The sequence below is a fragment of the Marmota flaviventris genome, chromosome 7 (assembly GCF_047511675.1).
Source record: "Marmota flaviventris isolate mMarFla1 chromosome 7, mMarFla1.hap1, whole genome shotgun sequence".
NCBI classification, from domain to species: Eukaryota; Metazoa; Chordata; class Mammalia; order Rodentia; family Sciuridae; genus Marmota; species Marmota flaviventris.
In genome coordinates this window covers 142594180-142615729 of record NC_092504.1, presented here as the reverse complement: position 1 = coordinate 142615729, position 21550 = coordinate 142594180, and the positions used below count along the sequence as shown (strand labels likewise).

The window sequence follows — 21550 nt, the reverse complement described above, 5'->3', positions numbered from 1 at the left end:
AATTTTGCAAAAGCACTTTGTAAATCGTGAATCATTATAGAAATCTGAGTTGTAATTACTGTTAGCAGTTTACTGCTTTCCTTGGTTCTGTCCGTCCTCATGTAGCATCTTTTCCACTTTTGCTTAATGATGGCCCGGTGTTGTATCTTCATTCATTATCTGAGTCACTTTCATCTGTAGAAAGGGGCCACCTGCTGCCTGCCTGGTCCATCCAGGATGCTTATGAGGCAATTCAAGGTCAATGTTTTTTGGTTTTGTTGCAGTGCTTGATGCAGCTCATCATCGACATTGGCCTGGAGTATTGAAGGTGGTATCAGGATGCCACATATCCTTATTTCAGATCCCATTACCGGAAGATGGAATGCAGTTTGGAGGATCAATGAGCTTACATGGAAATCATATGACACTGGCTTGTTTTCATGGTCCAAATTTCCGTTCAAAATCCTGGGCCCTTTTTCATTTAGAAGAACCAAATATTGCTTTTTGGACTGAGGCTCAGAAAATCTGGGAAGATGGTAAACTGACATATACTTTTGATATTTTTCTGTGCATCTGTATACCTGTGTATACTTTTCCAGACTATGATTTTCTGATATGATTATAAATAACAAACCATTTTTCCATTCTCAAATCTTTTGTCTATTTTTTTTATACTTCTGAAGTCCATCTCTGTGTGTTATCATGTACCTGGAATATTAAGGAGTTCATTGCCAGTGTATCAGTGAAGTCTGGAACATGTCAATGACATATTTCTGATCTTACTATCTTACTGTTTCCTCAAGTTGGTGCTGCTGTGTATGGCCTTAGTCATGATAATAGGTATTATAAGTATTCCTATTAAAACAAGATCAGTGTTAGTGCACGCCTGTAATCCCAGCAGCTTGGGAGGCTGAGACAAGAGGATCGTGAGTTCAAAGCCAGCCTTAGTAAAAATGAGGTGCTAAGCAACTCAGTGAGACCCTGTCTCTAAATAAAATACAAAATAGGGGTGGGGATGTGGCTCAGTGGCAAAGTGCCCCTAAGTTCAATCCCTAGTAACCCCCTGCAAAAAAAAAAAAAAAAAATCAAACATGGTAGGATGAAGAAATTCTTGGCCATTAAAGACTATATTTTAAAATTTGCAGGGAAGGCTGTGCTTTTACCTCTCTAATTACAGTGATAAAACCCAGTTCTTTTGGACTTTGATTTTTTTTCTACTCAGTGGTTCTTAATGATGAAGGATGAAAGGGGAAAAAAATGGTTGATACTCTTCATCTCACTGGGAATAAATCTAGTTGCAACTAAAAGAATTATTTGTTTTTTTTTCTCATTTATTCTTCATTTTATGGCCTTCCCTGTCTTCATATGATTTTAAGTTTGTTGCTCTGAGGCCACAAGATAGCAAGGCCACTATTTCTTAAATCTAATATAGCTCAGCGGTAGATTGCTTGCCTAGCATGTGTGAGGCACTGGATTCAATTCTCAACATCACATATAAAAGAATAAAGGTCCATCAACAACTTTTAAAAAAAAGTTTCCTTTTTCTTTTGTTCTAGGTTCTAGTGATCATTCTACATATATTGTACAAACCTTGGATTTCCATCTGGGCCATAACACCATGGTTACCAAACCATGTGGTGCCTTGGAAAGTCCTATGGCAACAATAACCAAGATCACACGGCGTCGCCATGAAAATCCACCCCATGGAGTAGCAAGTGTGAAAGAATGGTTCAATTATGTTACAGCCACCAGGAATGAAGGTGAACAGCTTGTCTTGGAGAGGGATTTCCTTTGTGTTTTCCTTCTGGTGTTTGGTTGACTGTGTTTAGAATCTTAAGAGGAGGTGGAGCTCTCATTTCTTTACACAGTTCTCACTTTTCATTTATGTCAACATGGTGACTGTTTGGTACATGAACCTCTGACCTGGTAGTGTAACATTTCATGGGCTCAAATTATTTTATGATTCTTGTTTATCTTTTGGGGGGGAAAAAAAAAGAAGACGGTTCATTGCTTTGCTAGCAAAGGAGAAAGCCAAAGGCTGTGATTCTGCTCATCAGCAGGAACTTTTAAGAGAGGCTTTTAAAATGGTGATTCAAAGGCTGCATTCCATGTGTGCTCTGTCTGGAGTTGTAATTCACTTGTTAATTTGGGAGACAGTCATTTCTGAGATCTTCTGGTGCCATCTCCAAAGTGTGGATTATTTCATTCTTATGGTGGGTGTGTACTCTGTCTAATGGAAGAGGATAATCCTATTTCCCCTGAGATTAGGAAGGGAGAGACTAGGGAGGAGTAGGAAGAGAGGAAAAGAAGGAAATGTCCATTTTAAAAATAAATTGCAGTGGCAGAGCATCCAGGGTTATATTTGAAGCATGAAATGGACTCTGTTACACTTCCCCACTGTCAATTTCTGCACTCCATTTCCGTGGAAAACCAGGTGATGACATCTCCAAAGTGCTTCCTGCTGAAAGAAGGCAAAGCTGGGGGCTGTGGCCCAGAGTCCTTGTTCTCTTTCAGGTGGGGCATGGACAATTAAGGGCATTCAGCACCAGAGCAGCCCACAGGGGCATCAAATTATTTTAAATGTAACTGAAAACATTCAAAATAAGATTGGCTTTAAACAAATAAAATGAAGTTTATTATATTGGGGGATATTTTTGGAAAGTAATATTGAAATATATTTTATATTTACACTAAAAATTGGAGGTTTGGGAATTGATAATTAAGTAACAAAATGTCACAAACTCAGGTTCTACATAGCTAGAACAAAACAGAAGTTAGTGTAATATTCCTATTAAGTCATAAGTTTTGTTTACTTACTTACTGGTACCAGGGATTGAGCCCAGAACACTTTCCCAAGTTGGCTGAGGCCACTGAGTTGCTGGGATTGCAGGCCTGTACCACCAACCCAGCTAAGTCTCCAGTTTGAAGAGGTGCTTTAGTGAGTGGTTTCTGTTTTGTTTTGTTTTCCCATTTGATTAGATATGCTAGTCCTGTGGTAACATGGTCAGGTAGCTCTTCCTTTATGGTTGTTTTGGGGTTTATGTTTACCACATTCTTTTTATCAATCATCTGATATATTGGAAAACTGAATAGATTGAAACACACTGAGGCCTGAAGGTTTGACTTAAATTTGACTTGGATCCCATGGGGAATAGATATCATGAAATAAGTGACCCTAGGGATTAAATAGATACTGTTACAAAATCAAAATACAAATGAAGGTGAAAAAGTAAATTAGAAGATTATGTCTGTGTTTACTATCCTACCTTCCAAAGGAATGGGATTCTTTTCAACTGGGATATTCCATGGCACTGTTAGCGTACTGAATTGATGTCTGTGTACCTAGAAAAATACTTTTATAAGACAGCAGTAGTGTAACCCATAGCATATGTATGTGCTATTATTAGGTACTAGAACTTGTACCTAATTTCAAGGTCAGGATCATATTTAGTCCTGAATTCTGAGGTAATGCATCTGTGGATACTTTGGACTTAATGAAATTCAAGTTCAGACATGTGAAATTCAGTTGAAAATAATATTCATTTTAAAGTTTGAGAAACAAAAATATATTAGGTTTTTTCAAAGCTTTGGTCTTGACAAGTGATACACACACACACACACACACATACATGGCTGCATTTTTAAACTTGATTCTTGCAGCTTTTGAAATGACTGACATTCCGTGTATTCTAGTCTCTTGAAAGCCAGAGGCTCTTCAGTGCCCATTGGTTTGACTTTTTATCCTTATGTTCTGCACATAGAACTAAACTTGCTCCGCAACGTTGATGCTAATAACACAGAGAATAGCACTACTGTGAAGAATTCCAGTTTGTTGAGTGGATTCAGAGGAGGTTCTAGCTACAACCATGAAACAGAGACTATCTTTGCACTACCAAGGATGCAGCTTGACTTTAAGTCCATCCATGTTCAAGAACCACAAGAACCTTCATTACAAGGTAAATGGAGGAAAAAATGTTCAGTTTTTAAGGTTACTAAGAAAATCCTGAAGGAACAAGCTGTTTTTCTAACAGGTTATTTGGTAATATTAGCAGAAATTTAATGAAATTGATTTTAAAAGTCACATTCATTGATATTCTTACCATAACATGTCCTCTGACAAATATTTAGCCTGTTTGTGCCTGTTTCTCCCAAGTGAAATGGGGAATAATTGGACTTCATTACCAGGCTTGTAAGGAACCTGCTTGATAGACTGCCACCCTTCTGTTGATCACATGCAGATTGCTCGTGATATGTAGTTGCATTTCAAGTGGGCACGTGCAGGTGCACTGCTTGCCTCATTATTAAAGGGAAGAGGACTCGTGTCACCAAGACTTTCACTGTAACAGAACTTCACCATTGCAGATGCCAGCCTAAAGCCAAAGGTGGAATGCAGCGTGGTGACAGAATTCACGGACCACATCTGTGTGACCATGGATGCTGAGCTCATCATGTTTCTCCATGATTTAGTGTCAGCCTATCTCAAAGAAAAAGAAAAAGGTGGGCCGCATGTTCTTTTTTTTTTTTCTTTCAAGCTGCAGCAAAGGCAGCTATTGATGCCACTTAAATGGATTTTTATGGTCTAGTGCTAAAAGGGTGGACTATATCTCCTTCCTCAAATATCAGTAAACAGCTTTAGCATGGCTGTTGTGCAGGCTCTAAGTATCTGCTAGCACATGCACTTTTTCTAACTGTATCTGACACTGACTGATGTTTTATACTTTGCAGTGTTTTCCTGTACATTCTCTCACACATTTTCAGTTAGTCCTTATAAGAGATTTCTGCAAAGTAGGAAATATTGTAAGTTTAAGTAAATGACTAAAAAGAAACAACTACATAATAAAATAGTATGTGTTATGTACGTAACTAGAAGAAAAAACACATTGAATTAGATTGATCTGTTTGGAAAACTGAGAACACTGTACTTTTATAAACAAATTATTTGGAACCCAATGGTGGTGGTGTTCTGTTTTCATGAACTTGCTAACATGGGCTTGTTCACTGGGAACTTAAAAGTTTGCTCATGAAGAAACTATAACAACCCTAAAATAAAATCTATGTGGAATTGGTATTATAGTACCTTGTAGTTGTTTAAAAAACAAGGTAGGAACTGGGGATATTGATCAGTTGGTAGAGTGCTTGCCTCACATGCACATGGCCCTGGATCCAATCCCCAGCACCACAAAAAAAAAAAAAAAAAAAAAAAGAAGCAATTTGAAATGTGATATGTAATGCTCTCCAAAATATGTAGTCATTTATTCATCCAATATTCATCGGACAATTGTTGCAGTTCAAATATGAATATATACAATAATAAAACAATAGCTTCTATCTTGGAATAAATGTAATTTGTTCAGATCACACTATAATGTTTCATTTTTTTCATGAAGAAATTATGCAAAATTTGTCCTATAGATATTTCAGGAATAAAAAGAACACATTGAAAGTGCACAGTTAGCATAGCATAAATTGAATTGCTCTTTCATTACTATTCAGTCAAGATGTGCCAAAATTCAGTGAGAGAGTAAAATCAATAAGGTGTTTGGAAGCAGTCTGTCAGACCTCAGTTGCAACTTGGAGTAAAATGACTGAAATCACATAACAGGCAGCATTACATAAGCAGATCCAGTCTTCACATGCACCACCAATGTGCACCAGTAACTGGTAATCCTTTTGTTTTTCCCTCTGATTTGGTATTTAAATTTTAGATAAAGTAAAACAGATTATAAAACTTGTGAAGTTCAGAATGAATTTCTAGTCTACATAGATTTAAAAGCCTGCCAAACTTATGTCTCTCAGGTGCTATGTGAAACCTTTTGGCATTTTATGAAATATTGTGTTGTTCTTAGAGCGTCATCAACTATTTCTAAAACAAAAATCTCTTTTAATTTAAACTGTTGTAAAACATGATTTCAATGGGAATCAATTTACAAAACAGTATTATTATCTGTGGGGATTGCAATTATAAACATCTTTTAATACTTGTAAGTATATTTTTTTTTTATTATAAACTGGAAGTAATTCGTTTGGGCAAAAAAAGCATAAACATTCCTGAGAAAACACTGAACAGCATGTAAGACTGGACCAGAAGAATCATCCTGGTTCTAGAACATCAAGATAAATTGTAGTCCTGTAACCACCAGCAATAATAAAAGCACAGGGATCAGACAGGCAGTAAGTGAAGACACCCACCCACGTTCTGGCATAATGGGAAGGTCCTACAGCTCATTCCCCACAGAAGTGTAACTGGGGCTGCATAATGCATATCAAATGACCTAACTAATTTTTTTTATGTCATTTGTGTCTTGAAATTTGTGCTCCAATAAAAATGCTATATTTATTATATGTTACCTGTCTTAGATTTGATTGTATATATATTTGATTTATGACAGCCAACCTAAAATTAATCTTTTATAAAACATTTCCTTGAGCATTCACTATAAAAAATAAAAAGACTACTTACATGAAAAGCTCCTAGGTTAGTACCACTGTTCAAATATATATGTAGCCATCAACATACAGAAACTATAGAATTATTGTGTGGTATGTGCATATCTCAAGCTGTAAAAAGCAGTCGTCCATCACCAGCCACCTTGAGGAAATCTGAGTGCCCTGTGCCTGCTGTCAAATAAACAGCTTCACCATGGGTGTTGACATTTTCTTTCAAGAAGTACTTATAACTGGTCCTTGTTTTATGATATACTTGAAATGCTACTTTTTAAGAAATGTGATTAAATGAGGTTTGTCAAGGTCATGCATACAAGCAGAGATGGAGCCAATTATTCTGTTCCTATGGGGACTTATGATTCGTAAGATGCATATTTGTAATATCAACCTATGATTTCATTACAGCCATCTTTCCGCCTCGGATTTTATCTACTCGACCAGGACAGAAAAGCCCAATTATTATGCATGATGATAGTTCTGACAAAGACCGAGAAGATAGCATCTCTTACACCACTGTGGACTGGAGAGATTTTATGTGCAACACATGGCATCTGGAACCCACTCTTAGGCAAGTAACGGGTGTGCATGTTTTACCCTTACCTAAGGCAACACTGCAAGGAAAAGGCTGACCATAGCATAGGTCAAACATGGTTACCAAAAAACATGGAGGGCTGGAGAGTAGCTCAGTAGGAGAGCGCTTGCCTAGCATGTGTGAAGCACTGGGTTCGATCCTCAGCACCACATAAAAATAAACAAATAAAGGCATACTGTCCATCTGAAACTACACACACACACACACGCAGTACATGGAGAAGTTGGTCACTGGTGATCTTCTACTTCTGATGGTGACTTCAGCACCTCGATCCTGCTTTCCTAAGTGATTCTGTGTGAAGCATAGGCAGCAAACACTGAGGAAAGCTCATTGCTATCAGGTGTGCTGGTGACATTTGGGAACATCTCCCACTCTCACTGTTATATCTCAGTTTCTCAACCAGGATATTGTTTTCAGGTGTTTCAGGTAGCTGCAGATGCAGTCAAAGCATACATCATCATTAAGGAATCATTGCGATTTCCTACTGCACACATGTTGTAACAATGCAGTAGAACCCGGCGTCACAGTGTCCTGATTCGATATTAAACAGTATAAAACCATGGTCTAAAATGTTGAATTTAATGCTGTCAGATACAGGTTCCCTGACTGACTCATATTGTCATGTTTCCAATTATATCAACTTGTTTTCATATCAAAATTTTAAAAGCAGTTTCTTTGATAATAGTCATATCACTACTGGTACTTGCTTTATGAGTTCACTTTCTTTCCTATTTTTTCCCCTTTCCTCCCATCTGCTTTGTTAACCAAATTATAACTATCCCCCCCAAAAAAAATCCATCCACCCCAGAAAAATATTCTAAAAAAATGATTTAGATTTTATGCAGTTGTTTTGTGCCATAAATGTCTGAATAATAATTCCAAAATAACTAAATTATATTATATAATGGAATCTGTATAAGCAGAAACTGTTGACTTTGTGTGCTAATAAGTAATACACATTCAGTAAAATCTGTCATAACCAAAATAGCAGAACACTCTGACGGGAGAAACTAACATTGTCATTGCTTGTGTTTTAGCCTTTTTGTCACTGTGACAGAACACCTTAGAAAAACAACCTAAAGGAGAAAAGATTTAATTTTGGCTCAGGTTCTCAGCATTTCAGTCCATGGTTAGCTGGCTATTACCGGCTGATGCTGAGGCAGAACATGGCGAAAAGGTTGTACAGAGCAAAGCTGTCCCCCCATGTCAGTTGGGAAGCAGAGACAGACACTGCTGCACTGGGGACCGACCCTTTAAAACACGAGCCTTTGGGGAACATTCCAGATCCAAACTGTACATGCAGGAACAGTATTGAAATTTTGCAAAAGTCCTAGTGCAAAAAACTATCTGAAAAATCTGGTTTTATTTGCAAGTCTAAATATATAATGTAATTGATAATTGACTAAGTATCTTTTAGAGTGTATTTAAATAGATTATATACGAATTTTCAAGTCACTATAAAAATAGTTGCCATATTCTTTTTTAAACAAACTAACAATAAGTAATTTTGTATAGTGGTACTGAACATGGTTAACAGCTCTGCTGTAAGCTCAGCATAGTAATGGAATGATCTAGGGACAAAAACCTATCCTCTCCTCTCTTTGTTCATTTCCTCTCTAACCTCAGCAGAGTGGTCACACTGGTTAAATGAGTTAATTAGTGCAAAATGCTTGTAACAGTTTGAGTTTCAGGAGATCTTTGCTTGCTATCCACCACTGGAGCTCAGGGCCAACTGAGATAGTGGGGGAGCATGGTTGGAAACAAAAGGGCAAGTTGTGGTGCTGATGGAGCCGATAACAGTGGAAACAGTGGAAAGCCACTGCTGGATGTCTGCCAGCAAGTGGCTTTCTACTGCAGAGTCCAGGATGAACTTGCCTCCAAGGCTTTAGTGATGCAGAGCTCAGCGGGTGAGGTGGGGTAGGGGTGCCTTGGATTTGTATAGTCAGCAGATCTATGTACTTACCTCGCCAAGAAAGCACCCAACACCTGGGGCTAACCTGTCTATTAGGGGCTGTCCTTGAAAAACCTAGAACAGAGAGAAAATGACTAAAACCAGTGGTTTTCAAGAGAAAAGCAGGGAGGAGGGCACTGAACTGCGCTATGCAGTTCCTCTGCAAGCTCTGAGTGTCTCACCACTCAGAGGCAACTATCATGTTCTCCACACAGTGGAGGGCAGTACCGGGCATGGGGAAACCACTCTGCACATGGCACTCAGTAAGTTGTGCCTTTTTGCCTTGTCATGCTACAAGCTTGTGAAATCTTTAACCCGAGGCACGTTTAAACATTTAAAATGACTGAGAACACTATTGTCTGCTATAGTAGGCAATCAAGGATTGTACACCTACTACAACTACGTTATTTTCAAATGCTAATATTAAGTAAGTACAGGAATTATGGGCTCAGTTATTCAAATGCCCTGAGTATATTAGGGAGGGTCAGTGATGTTCTTGGACCTGCCATCAGGACTATGTTAGGGCATTTTACCCCTTAACAATTATCATTTATAATTATTTTAGATTAATTTCTTGGACTGGAAGAAAGATTGATCCAGTAGGTGTTGATTACATTCTTCAAAAATTGGGCTTTCATCATGCCAGGACAACCATTCCTAAATGGCTTCAGAGAGGAGTCATGGACCCACTGGACAAGGTTCTGTCTGTCCTTATCAAAAAGCTTGGCACTGCACTACAGGACGAAAAGGAAAAGAAAGGAAAAGACAAAGAAGAACACTAGGAGAGTAACTTGATCCATGAAAAGATTTGAGTGTGTCCATTAAGTTCTGCTACACTGGAGTGTTTTTTTAATTTAAATTGTAACTTTAAAATAATTCTAATTTTGTGGCCATTGTATTAAAAGTTTGCAAGTTAATGTTTATTCTAGTTCCAACATTCTGTGTACAGTGAAGTATTATTGCATGATAATGTAAATTTTGTGATGAACTAGATTAAAATATATAAATATTTGATCATTAGGAGTTATAATTGTATTATGTGCAATATGATTCCTGCATCCTTAAAATATTTGCAGAATAACTGTGAATTCTCTTGCTATTGGCCATAACTTTTAGAAAAAAAATTCTTGTTGATAATGTGATGGGAGGACATTAATTGCTTTTTTTTAAATGTAGACTTGTATAAATATCTGTATGTATATAGTTTGAGTAATTGTGTTATGATGTTTACCACTAAAATATTGTTTGTAATTATTGTAATAAAGTCACAATAATGGTTTCAGTCTACAACGGTTTGGGGATCTTTCTCACCTTTCATAGTTTATCATTAATAGAGGTCCATCCTGTGTCACAGTCATCAAATATTTTTATAGGTGACTGATTGATAGTAAGTAGCTCAAGGAAGAAGTCGGCAGGGCCCGACAGAGGCTTCAGAGACAGCAGCTGCTGTTCCAGTAATGGGTGAGAGCCAGCTGCTCACAGCTGTTATTATTGTACTGTGCTCCTGACATACGTTTGTATGTATTCTTTTTTGCATACGGAGGCAGTGTTATATGTAATGTACATACATGTATGATGTACATGTGTAATTTAAAAAAGAGTGGCAATATCCAATCACTCAAAGGTAGCTATAGTGACCATAACTCAGGTTGGTTGGAACTCTAGCTAAGTCAGTGCAGTCAGTTTTAAGATTGGGTAAATGGGGGACTGGGGATGTGGCTTAGCAGTAGAGCACTCACCTAGCACATGCGAGGTGCTGGCTTCAATCCTTGGCACCACATAAAAATAAATAAATAAAATAAAGATATTTAAAAAATTGAGTAAATGGTAGAACTGCAGAACCCAGAGCCAGGGAACAGCTCAAGAATACCCTTGCACAGATAGACAGACAGTATTATTTCTGACAGATTAGAACAAACTCCAGAGGAGCAAAGGTGCTTGGCAAGAGTACACGTCTAGTAAGCATGAGTAGCGGAATTAAGACTCAAAGGTTGGACACTCACAGCCATGTGGTAACTCAACTATAACTGAAGTCCTAGAATCAGCCCCTGATTCTGTATTCGTTATGCTGTATCATCTTACCATCTGCATCCTCCCTGCTCACCCCAGCATACTTCATTCATCAAGCTCACTGCTTGATGTAAGAAAACACTGCCAGAAAGTTACTTCATAAAACAAACTAGAGGTTAGTTAAAGAAATTAGTACCCTGAGTATCATTTTTAGGTTTTAATTCTCTGCTTCAAAGATAAACAGAATGCCAGTAGTTCTAAATGATAATTTTCTGTGGCTTTCAATATTATTGGTATGGTCACCAAAATATAATAAATATAAATTTATCCTATATCTGGCACTTCCTATTAAAAGTGCTATAAAAAGAAGAGCAATTCTAAATAAACCTATTGGGTTGAGGTGTAGCTCAGTGATACAGCACATACTTAGCATGTTTGAGGTTCTTGGTTTCAATCCCCAGCACCAAATAAAAAATAATAAAATCTTTATTCAAAAGACCTATGACTCTGTTGGATAAAGCTTTGAGACAACCAGCACATTTGTTCAGTGCTGTTGGGAATATAATTTGGTACAACCCCTCTGAAGGACAGCAGTTAACACCACAAAGGCATGTCATCTCCTAATAAAAGCAGTCTCACTGGATACACTTTCATATGTGTGAAATGATTATACAAGAATATTTAGTATATAGCAATATTCTTTGTAATAAATGGCTGGAAACTATTCAAATGTCCAACAAGAATACAGGTTAAATACTGGCACATCCACTCAGCGGAATAGTATGGTTTACTCTTTTTTTAAAATATTTTATTTTAGTTGTTGGAAGACCTTTATTTACTTATATGCCGAGAATCGAACCCAGTGCCTCACACATACCAGGCAAGTGCACTACCACTGAGCCATAGCCCCAGCCCCTTAAGATTTACTCTTAAATGCAAAAAGCAACATAGACCCAGCTGTGTAGATTATAGTTTTCAGGTAGGCCGTTAAAATTATTTTTTGAGTATCATGTACCTTGTTTTATTCTAGTGAATCGCATGATACATCCATATCATCTGTAAAATTTCCATAATGTAATGCTCCTATATGTAAAACTTGTGCTTTTAGGTTCACTAGAGACCTATAATTTGCAATCTGTAGTGAACAACCATTTTTTAAAACTTAAATCTGATATAAAGCAATAACCTTGTAAAATATAATTAAGAATTATTCAAAATGAAAAAATATAATACAAGCTCAAATTTTTATTATTAGGTTCCACAGTAGTCTGTCAATTTGCTATAAAAATTTCTAAGGCATACTCTTGATTTCTGTACTTGTCAAAGAACTCTGAACAGGTCCTGGAGTGTCTGGATCCGTGAACCAGTTTCACAGAACTGCTTTTAAATCACCTCTCCATCTTCACTATGGACTGTTGCCTATTAACATTCTAAAAGAGAAACCCAGCCACTTAGGTGGACTGGGCATTTTCTATGAGATGATAGTGCCATGCCCAGATTCCCTGTGAACTCTGCTCACCAAGAGCTAATACTCACCAATCTCACTGAATTCATTAAAGAAACTTTCTAATTTTTTCTTTCGGGGGTTTCAGGCTTAGAATCATCCTCAGTTGGTCAGTACTCTAGTCTGACTTTAGGGAATTTTGTCTACTTATTTAGATCAGAGTTAAGCATCAGAACCAGGAAAAGTTTTGCACTCATATTCCAACATCTTGCTCAGCTGGTGACTTATGGAAAAGCTTTCACATAACCTACCAGATTTGGGGAGGCATTTTTTTGGAACAAAGTGATATTAAAAAAGTTTAAAGAACAAAAGGTAGCCATACTAATCAGTATAATAATTGGATAAATTAGTAAATGGGAAATAAATGAACAGCCAAGTCTAACAGTGCTAACTCCCAAAACCCACATAAACCACAATCTAACACTCTGGTCCACATTATTTGTATCTTCATCCACTTCTTAGATCTAAGTAATGTAATTTTTATTAGTTCTTCTGAAAGAAAAATGGAAAATGGGTTATGGTTGGTTAGGAGAAACAAGAGTGGGAAGCAGGAGACCTGTTAGCTGACTATTGTACAAGTCCCAGCAAAAAATGACAGTTGCTTGGATGAGAGTGGTCACCATGGAAATGGGAAGAAATGGACACATTCAGGACTTGTGGAAATGGCCAACAGAACTACCTGAGGGAATGGGAGCGGGGAAAGAAAGGATAATTTGTGGACATGGCCAGAAAATTTATATTAACTAGATTCATCTCAGGAAGAGCACCCATTCCTCAGACTAAGGAAGCCTCTCCCAAGACACAGGACTTGGCCAGCAGAATGGAGCCCCGCCTTTCCCTTTGGCTTAGTACCCTTTACCACCTTACTACAGGCTTGCACCTAGATTTTTGGCTTGTGCAACTTGGTTAAAGACAGTGGTGTGTATTAATGAATTCACCATCATGTCCAATTCCCTGCATTTTCCTGGCTAAGGGTAAGGAAGAGTCCCATCAAGATGAAAGATGAGAGCACTACAGTGCAAGTTGTCAAATGTTGCAAACCACATGTAGTTTGGGCCATTCAATGTGAGGCTACATTGACATCAGTATTCAGAAATATGTGGAAGCAAGTATTCAGAATCTGGTGGACTTTCATATACCCAGTTGGTAATAGTGATATCCATATGGTGTCAAATCTGAGGTTTTCTTACCGAAACCAGTACATAAGCAATGTTCAGAGTAATCCTGAAACATGAATCATTTAAATCACACTGACATACCTTAAAAATTGAACAGTATTGTTTTTCCTTTTACACGTTAACTCACTGGGGATTTCTCCAAATTGTGGATCATCCGACCCAGAGCATAAGTTGGGCAAGTCTCAATTAAAACTAAGATAGGCAGTGTGCAAATTTAAGCGTATTTTAAAAACTGTCCTCCAAATATGCCATCTCTCTCCAACCTTCATGTGCTAAACTTGACATGCTAATTGTGCTGAAATAAAACAGAAAAAAGGCCCCTCCACCAGGCATGTGGTGTGCTGGGGTCTGGGGAGCAGGGCCTGCATGAGCTGGTGAGCACTGTGGCCCAAACAAAAAGCCGGCCATTTACTAACCAAAGTAACTACTACTACTAGTAAAATCAAGGCTAGATAAAGATACATATTAAATATTGTGGAATGAATGAGGACTAGTCAATGAAATAACTGAGCAGTACTCATAAAATGTAGGTCGTGAAAAACAAGGGAAAACTGAAAAATTGCCTCAAACTACAAGAAATTAAGGAATGCAATGTGGTCACCTGAATGCTGTCAACTATGGATGTTAGCTAAAAAACGTGTGAAATCCAGTTTAGTGGTGGTATACCAACGTGATTTCTTAGTTTTAACAAATGTGCCATGTTATATAAGATAACTTAAAAAATGAACTCAGCCATCTTCACAACTGCTGCATAAACCTAAAGTTTTTCAAAATTACATATACATAATTTTGACCTTACTCCTTTAACCCTTTGAGTTTCTACTTCCATTTCAGGTTTCCTCTCACAGTTGATCCTAATGTAATCACATCTCTTTTTACTTAGCATCATCTTTATACTTCTTAGGAACACTTAAACTTTTGATTTCCTGTAACCTAGTGTCTAAATGTTAAGAAAAAATCTCAATTATAATCATTAACGGGCACTTGATCAAAGCAAGGTAATCAACACATCTTGATAATCACTAAAGGAAAATACACTTTTATTGAAAATGCATTCCATAATGGAAGGGATGGAATTTTTTCCAATTTCAGCATGTATTTATGGATGGATGTGACTTTTTGCTACAATGAGGTAGACTACCATCAATTTTATTGTCCTTTTCCTTCCTTTGTTTTTAAGAATAAATTTAACCCTTGAGAAAACTTCTCCATCTAAATAGTAGATGGTAGTGGAGAGTAACTGCCTACCTGGAGCTGCTCTGGTGCGTATGACTGGTTTTCAGGCTGTGCCTAACCCCAAGTTCCATCTTGAGAAGCAGTAGTTTGCTATAAATGACTCCACCTTGAATACAGGTGCCAAGGCACAAGGACTTTGACCTTGTCTGTACAAGCAAAAGACCATCGGACAGCTCACTGAGGCCAACTTATCAAACCAAACCCGGAGCACGTGTACCCATCAGGTCAGGAACACCAGGCACGGAGCTTATCGACCTCACCAGAGGAAACACCCTCATCCAACACTCACAGAAGACGACCCCCAAGAATGGACACAACGGCAGCCTGACCCGTCACCTGGTCACTCATCGTAAGCCTTGCCGAGAAAATCGCCACAGAGAAACCTCGCTTCTCTGTCCCCTGGCTTCAGCTCAGCGCTGTTGGTCCCCCTGTGGGACAAGGCCAGCCAGCTCCCCGACGCCGTGGCCATCCGACTCTCGTCGTGACGACGAGGAACTGACCACAGCACTCGGCGTCCCGTCTGTCCTGGCCTGTGCTCTTGCACCGAATCCGGAACCCCGCGGCCGGTTGCCCTGGGCCTGCCTGACCTGGTAGCCCTGCCGCCCCAGGCTGAGTGACTGGAGCCCTACCGACGGTGATTCAGAGCCGAGCCCTGGGGACCGCAGCCCCCGGGCCCGGGTGGGTGCCCCGGGTGCCCGGGTGGGTGCCCCTCGCCGAGGGCCAGCCCTGGGGGAAGACGCGGGCTTCGCCGTCACGGCGTACTCCCGACAATGGCCACTGAGTGGAGCCACGCCACTCAATCCTGAATTCTTTCTTTACCACTGAGAACGTTTTCAGCACCTTCAGGTAAAGCCTCCTGGCTCCTCTGGCGACTTTTACGACCGCAAAGAATTCAAAATCCACACCGGGTTTGCCACCCCACGTTGAGGCGGCCGCTCTCCTGGTGCCGGCGCCCACGTGGCACCTGCCGCTCGGGCCATCCGCGCCGCCTTCACGACCGCCCTCTGCTCGCCGGCGCCCTGAGCGCGGCCACGGCGAGTTCGACCGCACAGCGCGAGCCAAGGAGGCCGCGGAGGCCACGCCGGCCCGGGCGCCCGCTCGGCCGCAGCTGGGAGACGGCAGGCCGCCCCGGCGCCCCGGCGCCCCGTGCAGGAAGGCCCAGGTGGAGACGCGGCGTCCTGCGCAGGGGCAGCGTCGACCGGCAGCTGCAGGCCGTCGACGTCTCCGGCCGTCGACCCAGGCCTCACGGCAGCCCGGGGCAGGCGCGGATGCGGCCACACTGCGCAGGCGCGAGCGGGGGCGGGCCGCGGGGACCGTTGGTGATTGGACGAGCGGGTCACGGGGGCGTAGAACCGGGCCCGCAGGGGCGTGCGGCGGCTTTGAAAGACGCGGCTGCGGCAGCCGCGTGCGCGGGCGCAGAGCGGCCTGAGGCGAGCGTCGACGCCAAGAAGGACGCCATGGCGGCAGCGGGCGGTAGCCGGCGAGCTCCGGGCCTGCGGCTGGGTTTGCCCCTGGCCGCGCGCCTGCCCGCGGGGTCCAGCCGAGAGGGCGGCGGGGAGGACGGCCTCGGTGGGTGGCGTCGGCCGAGAGGGGGCGTGCGCTGCTGCCCGGCCTTGCTGGTGTCCCTGCGTGGGCGGCGTCCCCGGGGACCCCAAGGACCCCAGCCCTGGGGTTTGCGGGCGGTGCCCCTCGCAGTTATCGCAGTCCTATAGTTTGCGGTGGCCCTTGGTGTCCCCGCAGCTCTGGGGATTTCGGCCTGCGCGGGAGGCGTCCTCCCGTGTCCCCGCAGCCCCATGATCTGAGTCCTCAGCGGGCGGCTTGGCTTCCTGTGCCCCACATCCCCGGGGGTGGGGGTCGCCTCGGGCCCATGTCCCCTCTCTCCTGGGAAGCAAGGGGTCAGCGCCTGCTGAAACGCGACGAGCAGACTGAAGAGGGTTGGCTGTGGTCATGGGACTGTGTGAAAAGGCATTTGTGGAAACTAGGGTTTGGGGGGTTCTCCCCGAGTATTTCGGCTTCGCAGTATTTTACTTTTTTCTTCCCCTTCCAATTTTCTCATGGTTTGTAGGTGAGAAAACGTCTGGCAATAATGACTGGTTTCAGAATTCCAGGGTCCCTAGTTTTGCTCAGATGCTGAAAAAGAATTTGCCAGTTCAGCCATCAGCCCAGACCGTGACCATATCCACAGGATACTCCTCCTCGGACAGCTGCAGCTTGTCGAGTATGGCATCCAAGGTTACACAAGTGACCGGTAGGACTTCTTCATTTGTAATCGTGCCCCAGTTCTTAGGATTCTGGGAAGGGGAATAAGTTCCTTTGAGCCTCTGATTTGAGTGTGCCCTGGATGTTAGGTGTAGACATTTCTCTGCAGCTGAGTCCCACCTGGGGCCTCTAAGCTGATTCCCAGCCTCTAGGAGGCCTGAAGAAGCTTTCCCAGTCCTCCTTTAACTACTCATTACTGCCTTGACTGCTAAACCATTTCAAGTGTGTCATTGTCTTTTTGATGTGAGGCTTTGGGTAAAGGACTGGATTTACACTAGTTTGTATTCCAGAGATCACTTAGCCAAGTGTTAAATATAAAGCAAGGGCTTATACTTGAAAAATTAAGTGGAATTTGATTCAAATTCAAATTTATTGTACTGTTTGAATATGACAGGCAGTATAAAATAGTGGATGAGACCCAGAAACTGGGTTGTACTCCCCACAGATCTGGATCTTTCTCCATTCTAAGCCTTAGTGACATCATCTTTAAAAAAAAGGCATAGCCTCTGAAGACTTTGACATCACTAAAATTCCATGCATTTTCAGTATTAATATGGTAACATTTCTCTTTTCAAAATGGTTTTAGTATGTCAAAAGATATAATAGATTGTGCTTGTCATGTGTGCCAAAACTGTACAGTAGAAACAACAAAAAATGCATGTGATTGTGTATCTTCCATTTTTGTGGAGGATTTTATGCTTTTGCTCACTTTTGTATTTTAACCAAATTGACCATGTAAACATTTATTTTTAGGTAATTTTCCAGAACCATTGCTTTCCAAAGGTCTTTCATCTATTTCACATCCTGTCCTGCCTCCAAAAAAAATACCTAAGGAATTTATAATGAAATACAAACGTGGAGAGATAAATCCTGTGTCGGCCTTGCACCAATTTGCACAAATGCAGCGGGTTCAGCTTGACCTAAAGGAGACTGTAACAACAGGCAAGTGCAAAGTTGTCTGGTTATTACGGTGCTAGAAAATATCTTTCCAGTAAATGGACACTGAAGTGATGCTATGCCAGTAACCTTGGGTAACAAATAGATATATTGAGAAAACACCACATTCTATATTATAAAAAAATGGGCTTAATCTCTGTGTAACTTACTAGCTTTCTTGCGTTATTCTCAGACTGTCCCTGGAAAATATAACCCATTGGTCATTATAAGAAAGACAAATGGATCAGTTGTTTTCTAGGAAGAATAACTCAAAAACATGACCTATTGATTGCCAATGGGTTCATTTTTTGTTTGAAGTATGATTCAGTAGGTTTGGTGTCGAGACCAGAGTATCAATATTTTTAGCAAGCTCTATATGTAATTTAGATTCATGGTAAAATTTGAGAACCTGGGTTATAAACAGGTGACACTTATAGACTCAGCATTTGACCCAGAATGCACATTAAAAGATTTGGTGTGTAATAATATCTCCTTTGTACAAAGCATCTGGGCCACTTGTTAAATATACAGAATGCTGTGTGGTTTGGTAAATTTGAACTGAAACACAGGTGATTATGAAGGAAGAAATTCGGGAAATTGAGGTCTTAGATGGGGGAAAACAATTCACTCAGATGCCCTCAGGAGTTCCTGGTAAAGCCTTAATGCAAAATTAAAAAACAATGTGCCAGGTGTGGTTGCACAAGCCTGTAATCTCAATCTCTCTCGAGGCTGAGGCAGGAGGATCATGAATTCAAAGCCAGCTTCAGCAATTTTGCAAGGCCCTAAGTTACTTAGCAAGATTCTTTCTCAAAATAAAATATAAAAGGAGTTGGAGATATGGCTCAGTGGTTAAGAGCCCGTGTGTTCAATCCCCTGTTCCAAAAAAATAAACAGAATGTAATCTGATTGTATGTGAGGAAATAAGATACTGGATTTATGTGCATAGTCATTGTATCTAGCCATCCATAACTAAAGACTAGCGAATTAGGCTCCTAAAGTTTCTAATACCAGTAAGTAAAACTTGAAACAGAAATTATTGATCTGTGATTTTAAGAGATAATTCCATTTTGTTTTCATTAGGCAAATATGAACAGTAAGTAAAAGTGTAAAAATAATTCTAGAAATTTTGGTGGACTGGACATCAAGTTTAATTCTTTAGGATATCTTCGTTATTGTATTTTGGGATTTTCTCCTGGTTTCCCACCCTCAGCCTTCCCTGAGCTCTAGTAGATTGAGCTGTTTACCACTATGCCCTGAAATGTTCATAAGTTTTCTTCAAAGGGATTCCTTGTTTCTGGAGCTTATCAAAGTATCAGAGTAATCTAAAGGTGGGAGAAATTCCCCTTGTATTAACAATTTTAAAAAGAGTGATAAAATAACAGAAGTCTCTACAGTGTACCTCTCATTGGTTGTTCATTAGATATTTGAGTGATTACCATTGCCAGGCATGACATTCCTGTCACTCCATGCTTGACATGTATTCTAAAGTTGCGGTGTTGTTCACTCTGGATCTGGAGCCAACCTAGCTTCTTGAATTCTCTAAACTAGTTCATGGGCCCATCTATCTCTATTGTAAACCCTTATTGGCTATATAAAAAGAATGGTTGGTGTTTTAGACTAAATTTTACAGAATATTTTTACTAGAATGTTTTCCTATATACAAACATTATTTGCAGGAGTGTACTGTGAGTTACTGTAGCAGTCATTCTGTGTTCTTTTTCTAGGTAATGTTATGGGACCATATTTTGCTTTTTGTGCTGTTGTGGATGGTATTCAATATAAGACTGGACTGGGACAAAATAAAAAGGAGTCTAGATCCAATGCAGCAAAGTTAGCTCTTGATGAGCTTCTACAATTGGATGAACCTGAACCAAGAATGATAGAACCATCAGGTAAATACTCTTGATTACAAAGTATTTGGAAAATGTATCATTTTCCAGGAGGAATTACCTAAAGATTGATGTTAATGAAGAGTTACTTGGTAGCTACAGAAAAGAACTTACTGGATTCACTGATATATTTAATAGTAGTCGAAATGCTCTTGTTTATTTCAGTACCACAAGTCATTATGAATGTGGCTAAACTGATAACTTGTCAGATTATTAATTATTTCTAATCCTGAAATGTGTTTTTTGTGTAATATATTAGATTCTTACCAAGGCACTTAATTCTGTATATTTAGTACTAAAAGGGATTTAATGCATAGTTTACAAATTTTCCTGTATTAGATTTAGTAAATAGTTGTTAGTTAAGAAAATGATGACTGAGGGTAGCATGGCAAATAGATTAAGAATGTATATTCCAGAATTAGATTGATAATATTGAAATGTTGACCATGGGCCATCACATGAATTGCCCTCTAAACCCAAGTTTCATTTGACAGGTAAAAACAATGAAGTTAACTATATTCTGTGACTGTTACTATGATTAAATGCATACAAAACACTTAACCAGTGCCTGGTGAATAATACAGAATCAATTGATAGTAGGTCTTATTATTAACTATTAGTTTGAAGAATATGTTAACAAATTGTTATTGTTTTTGCCAGTATTGGCTTCATGTTAAATTGTTTTGACTTACATGTAAATGAGGCAACTTTTAAAACATCTTAATTTGATTTTAAGCAGTGACTATAAATTCATTCTTGATAAATACAAGTCTGTTTATTCTACTAAAGCCACAGCCCAGCAGCTTTTCTTTCATTTCTTAAGGTTCTTTAAGTTAAATTCTTTATATGTTTTAATTGTTATTGTTTAATTAAAGCAGTTTATTTAATAATAAAAAACAAGTAATTTGGCCACACCTTATGAGGTGTGTTTTAATGTTTTTCTCACTGTTTTTCAAATAGCTTGTCATATTTTGGATTTAGAGATAGAGTATTTTCTTAATTTTTATATTTTTATGATTTAATATTTAGGGCAAGGTATGATTTTGGTAAATGTCTTAAGTTTTGACACTTATTATAAATGTCATTTTATTCTTATTATTCAGGTATGACTTTTTACATGTTATTTGACCTACAAAAGAACATTGATCACTAAATTCACTTTGTTAAAAATTCAGTTTTAAACTATTCCTTTTGTCCTACTTTGTACGTATAGGTTGTTTTCTGGTTTGCTTTCAGCAGGGGGGTCAAGGGTGGCATTTTTCCCTAATACTTATGTTTCTTCTAGTTATTTTTCATGTTTGTCCAACACCTTTAATTATCCTGGGTTTTTTGAAAATAAATTTGTATTAGGTATATAATTGTTTTTTGGCATGATCAAAGAATGTTTTATTAGAAGTAACATTTGTATTATCAAGATTATCTAACAATCATGCTACTTGATTTCTTTGTTTCCTATTTTTGTCATATGGATGATATTTTGACTTAATAGTTGGAAGTTAATGACTCAGCCAGAAACTTGTCTTTATAATACAAAGTCATTTGTGACAATTTTGAATCCTTACTTTATCTAAT

At 39.5% G+C, this 21550-nt stretch overlaps 2 protein-coding genes across 6 annotated transcripts in view; both read left to right on the top strand.

The window, feature by feature from the left end:
- The window catches only part of Bltp1 (bridge-like lipid transfer protein family member 1), a 200419-nt gene extending 190163 nt beyond the window's left edge, over window positions 1-10256 (top strand). For all 5 annotated transcript variants that reach the window (XM_071614729.1, XM_071614732.1, XM_071614730.1 and 2 more), the window contains 6 exons: window positions 264-515; window positions 1536-1739; window positions 3741-3935; window positions 4342-4476; window positions 6829-6991; window positions 9532-10256. In XM_071614729.1, coding sequence (XP_071470830.1) covers window positions 264-515; window positions 1536-1739; window positions 3741-3935; window positions 4342-4476; window positions 6829-6991; window positions 9532-9748 — 1166 coding nt within the window. In that variant the 3' untranslated portion in view covers window positions 9749-10256. The remainder of the gene's footprint in view (window positions 1-263; window positions 516-1535; window positions 1740-3740; window positions 3936-4341; window positions 4477-6828; window positions 6992-9531) is intronic.
- A 6725-nt stretch (window positions 10257-16981) lies between these two features.
- The window catches only part of Adad1 (adenosine deaminase domain containing 1), a 44667-nt gene continuing 40098 nt past the window's right edge, over window positions 16982-21550 (top strand). The window contains exons 1-3 of the mRNA XM_027955860.2: window positions 16982-17142; window positions 17907-18095; window positions 19814-19981. Of these exons, the coding sequence (XP_027811661.2) occupies window positions 17022-17142; window positions 17907-18095; window positions 19814-19981 (478 nt within the window). The 5' untranslated portion in view covers window positions 16982-17021. The remainder of the gene's footprint in view (window positions 17143-17906; window positions 18096-19813; window positions 19982-21550) is intronic.